A 15,036-nucleotide genomic window follows, 5' to 3' on the forward strand; every position below is an offset into this window, starting at 1 on the left:
AAAGGCTTCAATAGATTTAATAACTTGTTAAAAAATAAGCAAATGGGATTTCAATTCTTAAAATTACAGAATCACAGAATCATCAAGGTTGGAAAAGACCTTGAAGATCACCTAGTCTAACCTAACACTGACCATTCTCAACTACACCATATCCTTCAGCGCTAAGTTGACCCTACTCTTAAACACCTCCAGGGATGGGGACTCCACCACCTCCCTGGGCAGCCCATTCCAGCACCTAACAACCCCTTCTGGAAAGAAATGCTTCCTAATATCTAGTCTAAACCTTCCCTGGCGCAACTTGAGGCCATTCCCTCTTGTCCTGTCGCTTGTTACTTGGTTAAAGAGACTCATCCCCAGCTCTCTGCAGCCTCCTTTCAGGTAGTTGAAGGCGATGAGGTCTCCCCTCAGCCTCCTCTTCTCCAGACTAAACACCCCCAGTTCCCTCAGCCGCTCCTCGTACGACATGTGCTCCAGACCCTTCACCAGCTTCGTTGCCCTTCTCTGGACACGCTCGAGTAATTCAATGTCCTTTTTGTAGTGAGGGGCCCAAAACTGAACACAGTAATCGAGGGGCAGCCTCAGCAGTGCCGAGTACAGGGGTAAGATCCCTTCCCTGTCCCTGCTGGCCACGCTATTTCTGATACAAATTAACCGCAGAAATGAAAATCTGAGAAACAAGCTTCTTATACTGCATAGGTTACCAATTGAATCTAACTGGGTGGACAGAACTTTTCTACGAACAGTAAGAAAAAAAGGTGATGAATGTTTGCCAAAAAATTCAAGTCCCCAAACACTCATTTTCAAAATTGTTTTATTGCAGTTGGATAATAGAGATAAATACCTAAGAGCAAAATCCAGTAAGTCACATTTATTTTTCCTTTGGAACAATCCTCCAAACTGGTTGTGTTTTATGATAAAGAACAAAAAGTTGCACTACATTTCAGAACATTTTGTTCTTTAAAACTGGTCAGACAGGTGGGAAATATTAAAGTACTACAAATTAAATGAATAATTTTCCACTCCAGCTTCATTGCCCAAATTGAACAAGTCCAAGCAAAAGAAACCATGACTTTTTCTGCTTTGGAGATGCATATCAGCTGGTGATGCACTTCAAGCTATATTAATTTGATTAAAAAGTTTATCCTTAATAACCTGAGACATCAATCCATGTATAGCTTCTATGGTGGTCTTGCAGCTGAAAAACAAGCATAAATTTAACGTTGGCCAAACACTGAAGTGTCATTTTATTTGAAGATATTCAGCTGTCTTGCAAGTTCAGGGTGCCCATAACCCCATGAATCTTAACAACTGTCCAGAAAGGAAAAGTCACACACAGCAATTTAGCCATTGTTGCCAATAGCTTTTTGTTACTTAAAAAGCAAATGGACAAGCACTACACACACAAAGACCAATTCCAGAAAACTCTGGAAATTTAAGATGTCTTACATTAACAATAGCAAGTGAGCTCTGTGGTCATCGGAACCAAAAAATGAAAAAAAAATAATCCCTGGGGGATTAATAACAGCTACCAGCTGTTACTAATACCTGAAGGCTCTCACTGTTCTCTCCCTTATCTCCTTTGCCCAGCTGCAGGCCAGTGGTGCACAGTAACCATAGCTCCTCTGAGAAACTTCAGAGAGAACATTAAAGGAAGAGTTTATGGAGCTAATCAGTTATTATGTAACATTAATATGTAACATGTGCAAAACCACCAAACAGCTAAGAGGATTCCTATAGATCCAAGTTTCATCCAGTGTGCCTGGCTTAGGGAGATGTAGTGTCAAACTGACAAATAAAAAATGTCTCAAAACAGACTATACAAACACAAAAGATGAATTAGCCCTGAAGGCATGGAAGATAGGGACAAATTACTACTATATAGATAAAGGAATCATAGGCAAAGGAAGATGGCTCAGAACACAGTTTGGCTAATGCATATGTACTCTGAGAAAATGACTCTTAGAGATGTGTATGCACAATAACAGAAGAGATGATATAGCCAAGTGTAGCATCTTTATGCCAATGTCTTACAGTATTGTTTTTCCTAAAACAGGTACACCCAATAATCCTTTAGCAAACTTTGCAACCTTATTTCTTGAAAGTAAGTTAGGTGCCGCTGAATCTATTGTCCTGGTGTCTGCGTAAGTATTCTACTGTCTCTTCTCTTTTCTTAGGAAAGATTATTAGTTGAAGAAAACCATGCATCTGTAAGAGTGTTACAATTCATTTTGGGAACTACTGTTACACAGGAAAGCAGAATTGATGACAACAACAATCCCTTCCAGTCTTACAATTTATAAACTAACTACTGATGATGACTAAATAAAAGCAGAAAAGAAAAATCTCTAGAAACTCTGCAAGAAATAGGATGATCAGAGAAGGAGTTATTTCTTAGAATAACTGTAAGTCTGTGAGAGTAATGTGAAAATAAAATGCGGTCAGTATTATGGGTCACCAAACAGGGATCAAAATCAAAGCAAACTTGTCAGCAACCCCACCCTTCTCATGTCTTTAAAGTATTGCTATTTTAACTGTTTCACTACAGGAACTGGGAGGTAGCACTTAACCTGGCTGTTGTGAGTTGGCAACAGCCTTAACTCCATTGCAAATGTCAACGGGTAATAACGGCTAGAAAGTCAACTCCCCCTTGAACTTGATCATGTTTGTTAGAAAACTTGTAAGAGCTGTTAACTTTCCATAACAAAGAAAAAAAAATCATGGAAGACACTAGCACAACAGCAACTCTGATTCTCTTTAGCAAGGACCATATTACATTTGCAGGTATTCCCTCACTGCTTACTGTGGAACAAAAGGCTTGTCCAACACAAGCTGACCACTCTCTTGGTTAAGGCAAAGCCCATGTTCACCTGAGTCATACTGAGCTAAATGTAAAGTTATTTATAATCAGTTTCTTCACACAAGGCCTCCTTTTTGTCTCTTGATTTTTTTTTTCACTCATCATTAAACTCACGACTCATGCGGCATCTCAGAAATCAGTCCCTTAGTAAAGTTTGTACTATGGCACATATTGCCAGCTTGTGGGGGGCAGGGGGAAGAAGATACAAGAAAACTGTTCTAGATATCAGGATAAAATGAGGAAGGGGACCAGAAAAACCTCCAAATCTGAAAAGTAGAACATCCCAGATTTTATTCAGCTTTTGCAGTCTGTTCAAAGGGATTCTACAGAATTGTTCCCTTATTAAATGGAATTGTATCTCACCCAAAACACCACTAAGATGCATGCAGGCGAGTCCTGTCTTCTCCACAGATGAACCTGAGACTGTACTAGCATGTACAGTGCAGTACTTCTTGGTTTTCAAAGCCTGGAATTTGCCAATTATGATATTCTTGAACAGCCCAAGATACTGTATGACTTGTTGGATACTAATACCCTTTGTTAAAGATTTTACTTGGAAAAATGGTGACTATAACATTATATAGACAATTTAAGCACACATATCATTCTTAAGACTATTGGGAGAGAGATGTATTAGTGAGAAGCAACTTTTGTACCTCAAAGCTCAAAAAAGAAAAGAGCTGATTACCAACAAATGTATAAGGAACACTGAGGGAAAACACTACAACTTCTTTGAATAATGCTGTACACCCAGTGATAAATTCATTAACTGATAATAGCAAGTATTTGCTATCAGTCAGGGTAGCTAAATATAAAGGCCAGAACGTCTGTAATCTACTTCTTAAAAACAAAACAAACCATACCAAAATAAAATTCCTCATTTGTGGAAAAAGAATATATTAAGAAATATGAGAAAAAGGAAGTTCTTCATTTTTAAGTGAGTTGAAGTATTACATTAAGTGTAAACTAAATTACTGGACTGTTAGCACTAGTTCTTAAAATCATGTTCTATGTAATAATTTTATCTACTGTTAGTTTAAACCTGATTAACCACATAATATGTGTAATTTTCTACCAATGCTACCATTTTTCATTTGACAGAAAACATCTTTTTGGATTGCCATATACTGATGGAATTTAAGGGGGGTTTTTTGTTTAATAAACTAGAGTTGAATTTATTCCAGAAACACTGAAAAGCCACTGTAGGTTTAATAAAGGCAAGGTTTTCTTAAACTTTCAAAAATATCTAGTAACATTTGGAGTCTTTCATTCCTATCTATAACAAATAATTGTTATCTATAATCTCGGTAGGTTACAATTTAATTGGTAGGTTACAATTAAAGGCATGATAGAACTTTAAAACAAAGTAACACTTTTCACAGGGATGAACACAAGTATGCGTTACCTTACCTGTCTCTTGTTGCTTTTGCAAGTTTGTCTTCTGATTTCTTATCATGAGTCTCTAAACCCAGCATGAAACTGCCCCTTCCAAGCTGAGCTTCTGACTGTTCTAATTTTTCAGACAAATCAAAGACTTGGCCAGTGGTGTAGTCAGCATTCTTAGGAGAAAGAAGGCAATAAACACATTGAATTCTAAGCTATAAATCCACGCATTTATACACAAAATAAACAAAATTAAAAGAGCCTTTAAGACTGTAGTACTGCACATTTTAATTATGTCTGCAATTGAAGTGATACAGAACGTGAGTGGCACATGAGTGGTGGTTGAGAGAACAGAAGCTGAACATCTGACAAATACTCAATTCCTAAAGATGGAAATGGGCACTTCACTACTTTCTGCTCATGCCCTCAGTTATGAAAGAGTGAGTAAAACTCAGCTGGTTTTGACCAAGAGAAAAGGTATAAAACCAGCTTTTGCAGAAGGAAGGTTTTGATGCTGAGCTGTTACACTGAAGGTCTGCCTGCAGTATTTCTGTTGCAACCTCGTTTTAACAGTTCCATTGTTTCTTTTTTTTTTAAAAAAAAGTGTTTACTTATTCAGTACTATTATTTTAAGGCGTACTATTCATTACAGTGCTGTAAAGAGATGTAAGGTTAAAAAGGTGTTTAATACAAAATCTAAGGTATAGAGAACTCAGCAAAATTAAACATAAGTTATTCCCACCTTCTACTTTTAAAGAGCAGATATAAAGAATGTTTCAGTATTTGTGATTAGGAAAACCTTCCTTTCTTGTTTAATCTGACAAATGGTTTCTTAATGTGGGATTTGTATCTATCAGTGCCCCATTAAGCATTTTACAGTAGAGGGTCTGGCTTTCAGCACTAGTTAATACATGCACATGATAGCATACTATGGTACTTACAGTAAGCAAACTAGAAGAACTGAGAGTGTTCACCCAGTACTTGTTCCACAAAAGCTCAAGCAATTTACGATCCAAAGATGATTTAAAGTACGAGACTTCTAAAGCATAATACCTTTAAAAACAAACATGCAAACAAAATAAGCTTTTGTCTAAATGTATCTTGTTTGGCGGAAACTCCCAAAGTACATGCATCTCAAAAAATCCTTATCAATGGCAAATATCTTCAAAAATTCAAAGCACTGAACAATACAAAAGTTACCCCCAGTTCCAATTCTGTCTCTAAAGATTTTCTGTAAGTATTTCATATATATAGCTTTAATACAGGTATACATAATCCCCACATGTACTGCTGTGTTCTATTTAATGAGATTGCAAGGTTTTTTTTAATTAGTCTCTTAACAACTTCTCGTGCAATGTAGTGATGCCCTGTTCCACGCTTGGGATCTTCAATACTGTAATAATTGTTACTTACAGATGACTGCAGTTTTGCATATATCACCTCTAATTCAATTAGGAATGTCTGATAGCAGTAAATGTTAGCAACAGGCAAACAACAGGTTCTACACCACCTATTTTGAAAGCCACGCTTTAGTAGTGCTACAGAAGTCGCAAGAGATGATAAAGCAGATAGAAAGCTGAGCTATGAGAAGTCATTAGTGTAGGTGAATTACAGCGACATTAAAGAGCTATATTAAAGTTTATTTTGATCAAGAAATTCTTGAACAGGTTACCAATAATCCTATTATCTCTTGATTTCTCTGGGAAGTTATTTTGCTTGGCATTTCTGTCAGAAACTCCATCTGACATAACAATGCTTTAAAATCTACAAACACACCACATTTTAGTATTTCTGCGATAGAACAAATGCCCTTATTTCACATATGCTAAGAAAAACGAGATACTAAGTCAGTTCTTCAAAGACATATGTGGCAGACTCAAAATTAGAAATTCAAGTTGTTTGAGGAATAGTGTAATAAACTTAGTTAAAAAGACTAAATGAAAGCAGTTTCACATTGGGCATTGAACACCAGTTAAAGCAGAGAAGTTTGACTAAGATTATCCAGACTGCTACTAAAGCAATTAGTAGTCACTGGCATTCCAAACAGACAGGATCATTAAGGGTCTACAGCACAAGTCTTATGAGAAGTGGCTGAGGGAACTGGGCTTGTTTAGCCTGGAGAAAAGGAGGCTCAGGGGAGACCTTATTGCTCTCTACAACTATGAGAAAAGGAAAGGAAAGCAGCTTGTAGCAAGGTGGGTGTTGGTCTCTTCTCCCAAGTAAGAAGTTAATAGGATGGGAACAGACAGCCTCAAGTTGCTCCAGGGGAAGTTTAGATTGGATATTAGGAAAAATTTCTTCACCAAAAGGTTTGTCAAGCACTGAAACAGGCTGCCCAGGGAAGTGGTTGAGTCACCATCCCTGGGGGTATTTAAAAGATGTGTAGATGTGGTGCTTGGGGACATGGTTTAGTGGTGAACTTGGTAGTGTTAGGTTAATAGTTGGACTCAATGATCTTAAAGGTCTTTTCCAAGCTAAATGATTCCATGGTTTTATGATCATCATTCAAGTTCTCTAAACTTTTAATTCTTAGTCGGACTACCCATACTACTGAGAGGACACCACCACTCTAATCTTTTGTATTATCAGTAATTCAGTAACGTGACAAATTTCCAGTTTTAATTCTCTCTCTTTGCCTAACTGCCGTTTCCTTCTAGGAATGACTGGAAAGTATTTTCTTGTTTTGGATGAAAAGAAGTGGCTTGTACAAGAAGCCAGCTTCCTGTGATGGAGATTATAACGATTACTATTAAGCACTTCCAACTTCAAAAAAACCCACTGAATGAACTCTTCCAAACTGACCACCTCTAAAACAGAAAAGAAAATATATGCTCCTTTCATGCTTAAAAGCATGGGTTTATGGCCAATGCCATAAGGACTACTCTGAAATAACAGGAACATTACAGTTCTACAAAGATTTCTGTGTAGCTACTGTTCTGGATTTTTCCTCAAATTGGATAGGAAGACCAATTCCAATTATTTTATTTTTTTTAATCTCTTCAGGGTCAGACTTTGCATGCAACTATAAATGCACTAAAGAATCCATGCTCCAAAAACATGAAAAAACTATGCAACAGCCTACAGGACACACTGGTGTCAATGAGATCTTCAAGTTCTCTGTACACAAATGCTTAAGCTGTAGTGCTTGTCAAATATCTGGAGGCAGAATTGAAACCAGGCCATTACTGAAAGAAGCAGTCCCATCTTTCCTTAGCTGTTCTCTGTAAACGCTGTGCCTCCAACATCTGCTTCTACTTTCCACCCCACCTTAGCTTAACCAGCAAGACCATGTGTGCTCCCACAAGCTCCAACAGGATCAGGGAACTGACCTGGCAAAACAAATGTCTCACCAAATAAGGAAAAGTAGGGATGAAGTGAAGAACGTGTGGCTGGGGATAGAACAGTTAAAGAGAGAATGGTTAAAATTAAACCACCTTTTTAATTCATGGAACGTAAACTAGCAGGAGAGAAAAAGTACTAATTCTTCCTGTTGCTGATGTTATCCTTGAAGCAGCTCCATTTTCCAAACCTACCAAAGACAGAAACAATCTTAACACGCCTAGTGACACAGGATAAAGAGATGCACAGCACTTGCCACTACTCAGAAGAGCAGACTACAATCTCCCTAGCCCTGCTGCCAAATCTACATCTGACCCTTTCCTCCCTGCACTAAGCAAGCACTGCTTAAAGGTGTTCAGGAATCAACTGCTAAAGCATTTAACCAGGTTTATCTTCATAACAATTCTCCCTTAGAATATCTCCTAATAAACACCAGTAACACTTTTTCACAAAACCAACAGTGCTAAAGCAACAGAGAACCTGAAGATCTGAAATACTCCAAGAAATGTACTTTTCCATACTGAATCACTAACCTAAGCACAAAAACTGAGAACTTGTGCTAGTTAGTAGTGTTTATGTTACTTACTGTTTACAATGTACACCAAAGTCTTCTATTTTATTAAGTGGAATAGTCTGGTATTCAGAGGGGCCTTCATCTGGAGGTTTATAGCCCTAAAAATTCAACAAAAGGCAAAGATGACACAGTAATTTTGGCATTTTTTAAATGCCTGAACTCTTTGAAAGCACGTGACAAAAATTCTCATTTATGCAATTCTAGTTTATTTTTCTCAGAGAAAATTAAATTTCCACCAGTAGTCTGAAATTTAGAATTTTCTTGGATCTCAGAGTTACATTTGGCTTTACTAGCAGTCATTATATTTGCAGGTCTATCAAAAAGCATGTTGGAAGAAAACTAGTGGTCATAATGGAGATTTTTCAAACAAGGAAGATGGCAAGCTATGATTGGATCATTTCTTAGATCAAAGAAAGAGTGAGCTTATTCTAAGATAACATTTCTCTACCCATTCTTGGAAGTGATTTCAATCCTCTTTTGAGGTAAGATAGGAGGCATGAGAAGAGGAAAGACACATCCATGCCTTGGATATGCCTTACGGATACCTAAAACTTCAGTTACTTATTTAGCCGAGATGGTGCCACTCACAGCTGCTGACTAGGCCAGAACCGCCTGCAGACCACTGTGAGGACTCCCTAAAAATACACTTCTAAATGCATTTTCTATAGACGATTTGGCTTCCAGGTGCAGGATTCTTCTCCCTGCTCAAAATTCTGAAAGTATGAAGAATATTCTCCTAAATCACTAATTGTTCTAAGATCTGTCTATTTGTCAACAACAAAATAATGATTGAATGCAACTGGGAACCTCTCACAAACATTTTTGTTTATTACAGTTTTACTGGATGTCAGCCTGAAGTTCTTGATCAGTCAATAATAACTAGAAATTTGAAGGATATGCCTGAAGTTTACTAGCTTGAAATTAAATAGCACAGTTATATCTCTGCCAGAAGTATAAATGAAAGACTGCATTTGGAGATCTAGATCTCCAGTATTTATGTGACTTTCTAGTTTTTAGCCTAACCCTTCAATGTTGTTTAATAAACTTATTTTGGTACATTATTTTGTGAAGATTCATAATATTGATTTGAAAGAGTTAAGTAGATAGTTTTGAATCTTCGTTTTCTAAAATGAAAAACAGATTACAACATATTAAACACACTATTAACATTTGGGTTTAGGTCTAAAAAATTATAGAGAAGAATCAACATAAATCTGTTTTGATGAATGCTACCTACAACTATATCCATTAAAAAATGGCCATATGGAGCTATAGAATTTCAGGACAACCTCACTACCTAGACAGTCTATTTTATTTAACACTGCCAAAAATCTATGGAAAACAAACCAGAAGTCAACCTTTGTAAATGTGATCAATATCCAAAACCATGCAGTAACTAGTATATCAGCACATCTTTCTTTTAGAAGGAACAATGACACACAGTACAGTACAAAACAGCAAACTGTCAAACTGCAGTAATCTTTAGAACCAATCTATTACTTATTTAAAGACAGTTTAGTGATCATGCACTAGATAATTTTAACTATTTACCTTAGGATATGTCCTAAATGCTCCAAGATTTACTTTTCCTGCAGATATTGTTCTTGTTGGATCAATCTGTAAAAATGCAAGTGATGCTTGCTATATGATTTTATAAATTATTACAGGCATGTATTAACTTTACAGTAATTGCATTACAGGAACGTAATTAGTGCAAATTGTATTAGCTTTGTCATGAACAGTACTTTCTCAGTTGTCATCTTTTGGTACGAGACTCTCTAAAAAGATGGGACTACCAATAGCCTTCTATGGACCAGTTTTCCAAACTACTTTTCATTATTTCCCATATACTTTAAAGAAATTGCACTTAAGAGCAATCAATAAACCATAATAAAAATCTGCATTTTAATCTTATAATCACTAGAGGTAAGAAAAAGTATTAAGTGATCTGCTGCAATTTGGTGGAAAATACAGGAAACTAATGAAGGAATCTCCTCACTAACATGTGTACTAATACCCTGTTTAATTTTAAAAGTAATTTAAAAAAGAAGAAAAAAAAAACCAAAGAAAAAAGCAGTCCCAAGGAAAGTGTTCCGAATCTGTGAAATTATGTCATAACATGGGAGAACTCACATGGTGGAAATACTTCTTAAGGGTCATTTATTCTTCTGACTAATTTCAGTCTTTTTTCAAATTGCAATATCTAAAGTAAGGTTTACTTTTGATTTCAAATGCAATCTGAAGCCTGGAAGACCCTGAAGGGCCCAAAGAGTTTCTTTAGATTTTTTCTTCATAGATTTCCTAGTGTCTTCTACCTTGTACTATGCCATTAATTTAATTTAAAAGGCATTTTAGATGCAAACTAACAGAACTAACAGAACTTTGCTCTATTTCCACAGAAGCAACAAAGAGAACAAAAAAAACAGATTTTTGTTCTATTGCAGGAGGTTAAATACGGGTTGCACAATACATTTTTTTCAAAAGTATCAAGTAGAACTTTAAGTTAAGAGTAATGTATGGATTTGTACAGAGCTACCATACCTAGGACAATGCAGTGAAAATGGCCTTGGTAAGCAATATTACTGGTTTGACCAGTATGAAGTCAGCAAAGCAAAAAGAGCAATACCAATTTAGAACTTGGATCTAACACTTCCATCATGCAAAATACACACTACTAGAATGTTAACAGACAGAAATCTAAAAATTATTCCCCCCTCAGCATAATGTACTATGCAGTTTTATCAACTATCAGCCAGTACTTACAACCACTGCTACAAAGGGTTCTTGAAACTGCTGATTAAGCATCTGGGTACTGACGTCGATCCCAGAGAGCCAGCAGCCATAGCCAGGGTGACTGTGATACCAGCCAATTGCATTTTCTAGACGACCAACCTAACAGCAGTGAAGGAAAACAAATCCAGTGTTAATCTCCATTCCGAAAGTACCAGCTGCCCTCTACTGGGCCTTCCAGCATACTTCAACACGGTGAGAGGATAGAAAAGAACACACACAGCCCGCCGCGCCAATTTACTAATACTAAACCGAGTACTAAACATACACCTTACTTTGCTAAACTATTCTCTAGAAGCCATATCACCTGTTGTATTAGCATTCTCTGTTACAGCTACTACCACAGAACAAAGAACTTCAAGGAGCCAGGAGCTCCTTCTTCAATGACAGCTGGAGTACAGAAGAGATTCCACATGGTGAGATGGGAAGCTGGGACTCTTCAGCATGGAAGAGAAATTCTTAGGGTGGATATGACATAAGTCTGTATAATCTCATATAATGTATGGTATGTCAGTAGAGAATGAACGTTCATTATTTAGTACAGTAACACAACTCAAGAGGCATAGAGAGAGATTATTGCCAAGTTTAAAAAGTAACTTCAGAGGCATGTTTTTGAACACCAGAAGTGGCAGAAATTATTGCCAGAGCATGTTGTGAAAGCCAAAAGATAAACTTCTGAGATTTTTAGGATGAGAAAAACTCAAAATAGGAGTTTAAAAATACTACCCCTGGCTATCTCTACAAATACTGGAAGAAAAACAAACAAACCAACCAAACGACCCAGGAGAACGAACACCCGTTGCACCTAATTTTGTAATCCTCTCTCAGGAATTGCTTACTGGCTGCTCCATACTGAGTTGAATAATTTTGGTGTGACCCTATATGCCAGTTCTTAACTGAGAGTTGTGTGTTTGGATGCATCATCTGCTTGGTTTGGCCAAATACTGAATACGTCTGAAAGGTTAAATCAGAAAAACGTTAAGACGAGACAAGAACACACAAACTGCCTGCTGAATGGAACATTTATTTTATTTTTGAATTGGTAAATAATATTTTTATTTTCTTTACATCTCCCATGATAAAGAAGGAGAGACCAACAAAACACTAACGAACGTGTTATTTTTCAAAGCCAAATAACACATTTTGACTGTATTAACAACAGATCCTGCCCATGGAGAAGCAAATAACGGGAACATTGGCACCTGTAAAGTACTTATGCAGGAGAATATATCAACTTGTAATCTAATATCAAAAAGAGTTATTCCAGGAACAACTGCTTGCCAAAATCAGACAGGGAACAGCCAGCATGCAATCTCTGCCAGAGCACCAGTTCAGCCGAGTTATTGTATTTGCACACAAGTTCAGTTTCAACACTGTGAAACCAACTATTAACAAAACTGTACAATATAAACAACTAGAAAAAAGTTTCCTATCATATGAGTACTCCTACATAAACCTGGACTGTTTTAAACATAGGATTACTAACTATATAAAAAAGACTATGCTATATACTTATTATTTTAAAACCCATTATTTCTACCTAAGAACTGGATAGTATGAATATATCTTTAGGTAAAGACATCTTTTCAAGTTACCTACTTTTCTGTAACAACAGTATTAACATCATGACATTAATAGTTTCCTGATAAAAGGCATTAAATAAATTATTTCTAAGTTTTCTCATAAATGGGGGCAAATTATTAAAAAAACAGTCGTAGAATATACCTACTTCTGGATTATGTCTACTCTTTTCAGATGTTATGGCCCAGCCTAAATCACATGTATTTAAATATCTCCAACTGTATACAAGGCAGTGAATGTAAGTACAACACTCCAGAATAACCCAAATACTGCTCGGTTATCTCCAGCGAATAAGTAAGGGGCCCCTAATTTTAGCTGCTTTAAAATACTTTGAGGATTAAAGAAAATTCAAAGGGTAAACTGGGCTCCAAAACTGTTTTAGCTTGGGGAGTTATTTCAACGCTTACTCGTAGTACAGGATTGCACTGTATTGGAAGAAGCACGTCAGCAGGTCCTCTGATGTGCCGTGCTAGTTTCTATGTCAGCCACAGAGCAGATTCATATTTCTGTTATCCTTCTGCACGCCAGAATTTTACTGCATAGTCAGGCTTAGTATGACATGGATCTCTGAATACAGGGTGACGAAGAAGGGGAACAGACATCTGAGCCAGTTCATCTAAATTTCTAAATTATAAATATGAATTATAAAGTTGCACTGAAAGTTACTTATTGGCATTTTCTTCACAAATGTCTTTATTTTTATAGAAAACAGCAGCATGGCTATGCAGTAAGACTTCAGAAAGCAAAAATGTAAAAATAAATGTTATGTTCCTGATTTACAAATTATAAGTACCTCAGATATATATATTTTATATTTTGCATACTGTTTTTAGAAACATGTATGATACCAGTTATTCTAGAAACACACTCTCATCTGTCCACAAGCCACCAGCTGCAGTCACAAAAAACACTTCCTGAGCAATGAAAATCACTTATAAAGGAAAGGAGAATCCAGTACTTGATGACCTACTGTAAGACATGGAAATACGTATGTGAAAATGTTAAAAGGGGTCTGTGTTCTTTGCTGCTGACACAGTTCTCTTAGCCACGCTTGAGAACAAACAGGGCAGCCACTTTATCGTTGTGGGAGGGGTGGAGGCAGGGAAGCCTGCAAACCCCAGAACACGTTCCTGCACGATGAGCTGAGAAGATCCGCAGCCACACCGTGGAGAGAAACTCCGTACCTGCTTTGCGTTTTCAATGTACGCTGCCATGTACTCGTAGGCGGCCGCCTGAGCGTTGACGCGAGTCTCGGTGCCCTCCACGGGCAGGGCGAAGCTGTCCATGATGATCATGGTTTCCCCGTCCACCTTGCCCAGCATGAGCCCCATCACCTCCAGGTTGCCCCCTGACCTGGCGTGCATCACCATCTTCAGGAGCGCCAGTGCCGAGATCTTGCAGTACTTGAAGTAATGGTGGCTACGAGAGAGAGGCCGCGGAAGCCATCAGGGCCGGCCCCGCCGCCCGCACCGGCCCGGCCCGCGCCCGAGGCCCTCGCCGCCCGCCCGCCCCTCCGGCCCCGCCGCCCCGCCCGGCCCGGCCCGGCCCGGTTCTCACTCACTCCTTGGTCCAGGGCTTGGCCGCCAGGATCTCCTGCTGCTGCTTGCGGTCGTACTTGTAGATCTCGTCGATGCTCTGCGCCTCCTGCATGTTGTTGGCCAACTCCCACGTCTTCTGCGCCATCCCGCTCCCAGAGGCGCCGCTCCCCGCCGCCGCCGCCATCGCTCCCCGCACCGGGCCCGGCCCTGGCCCGCCGCACCGGGCCGCCGGCGGAACCAACGCGAGGCGGCGGGGGGTGGCGGGGGGGAGGTGGTACGGTCCGCGCAGGCCCGGGGCGGCCGGCGCTGCGCCCCCAGCGGGAGCGGCCGGCGCTGCGCCGCGCCGCGGCCGGGCCGAGGCTGCGGGTCACCGCGGGGCCGCCCGGCGCCCTCGGGTTACAGCGTGCGGCGCTTTTCCGCGGTCACAGCGCGCCCGCCCCCCTCGCCACGACCCGCCCGGCTAGCCGAGCGGAGTTTCACCGGGAGCGCCCCGCGGAGGCCCCCCACTGAGCGGAGAGCGCCGCCGCCTCCCGCCCCACTCCCTTTCACCGGTTAAAGCCGCGCCGGGGCGGCCCCGGGCTGGCGGCCGCGGGGTACGCGGGCCGCGTCGCGCCGCCCTCCCGAGCAGCAGGGGGCGCTGTTCGGCGCCGCCCGCCGGTTTCCGGGGAGGCGGTAACGCGCGCGCGGGACGCGGAGAGAGCTGAGGCCGCCGGTAAGCGGGACGGGCGGGACGGCGCCCCGGAGCCCTCCCCCCGCGGTCCGGTGTGCCGGCCCCGCCGCGCGGGGGCCGAGCGGCCGTCCTGCTCACAGCCCGGGCCCTCCCGCTCTCCCCTGCTGCGGGCGGGACGGGGGCAGCTCGCCGGGGAACGGGACGGGCCCGGGAGGCGGCGGAGGGAGCGGGTCGGAGTGGGGGCGCGCCGGCCGGGGCCCGGGCTACGGTGCTGGGCCCGAGTGTCCCCGCGGTGGGGGGGGGT

General features: G+C 40.4%; 2 protein-coding genes across 13 annotated transcripts in view; one reads left to right on the forward strand and one right to left on the reverse strand.

Annotated features, from left to right (window-relative positions):
- Positions 1-794: 794 nt before the first annotated feature.
- Positions 795-14,323, reverse strand: COPS5 (COP9 signalosome subunit 5). Its single transcript, XM_074882496.1, has 8 exons — positions 14,086-14,323; positions 13,709-13,943; positions 10,917-11,045; positions 9,705-9,770; positions 8,166-8,251; positions 5,182-5,293; positions 4,268-4,416; positions 795-1,195 (listed from the first exon to the last, which is right to left on the reverse strand). The coding sequence occupies exons 1-8, from the start codon at positions 14,244-14,246 to the stop codon at positions 1,111-1,113; spliced, it is 1,023 nt and encodes a 340-aa protein (XP_074738597.1). The 5' UTR covers positions 14,247-14,323; the 3' UTR covers positions 795-1,110.
- Positions 14,324-14,448: 125 nt separating this feature from the next.
- The window catches only part of CSPP1 (centrosome and spindle pole associated protein 1), a 67,630-nt gene continuing 67,042 nt past the window's right edge, over positions 14,449-15,036 (forward strand). For 4 of the 12 annotated variants that reach the window (XM_074882625.1, XM_074882608.1, XM_074882616.1 and 1 more), the window contains exon 1: positions 14,452-14,774. The gene's annotated coding sequence lies outside the window, so the exon portion shown is untranslated. Of the gene's footprint in view, positions 14,775-15,036 lie in introns of all 12 variants that reach the window. The other 8 variants (XM_074882548.1, XM_074882593.1, XM_074882584.1 and 5 more) reach the window with 4 other exon arrangements.

Source organism: Strix uralensis, chromosome 1, assembly GCF_047716275.1.
Source record: "Strix uralensis isolate ZFMK-TIS-50842 chromosome 1, bStrUra1, whole genome shotgun sequence".
NCBI lineage: Eukaryota > Metazoa > Chordata > Aves > Strigiformes > Strigidae > Strix > Strix uralensis.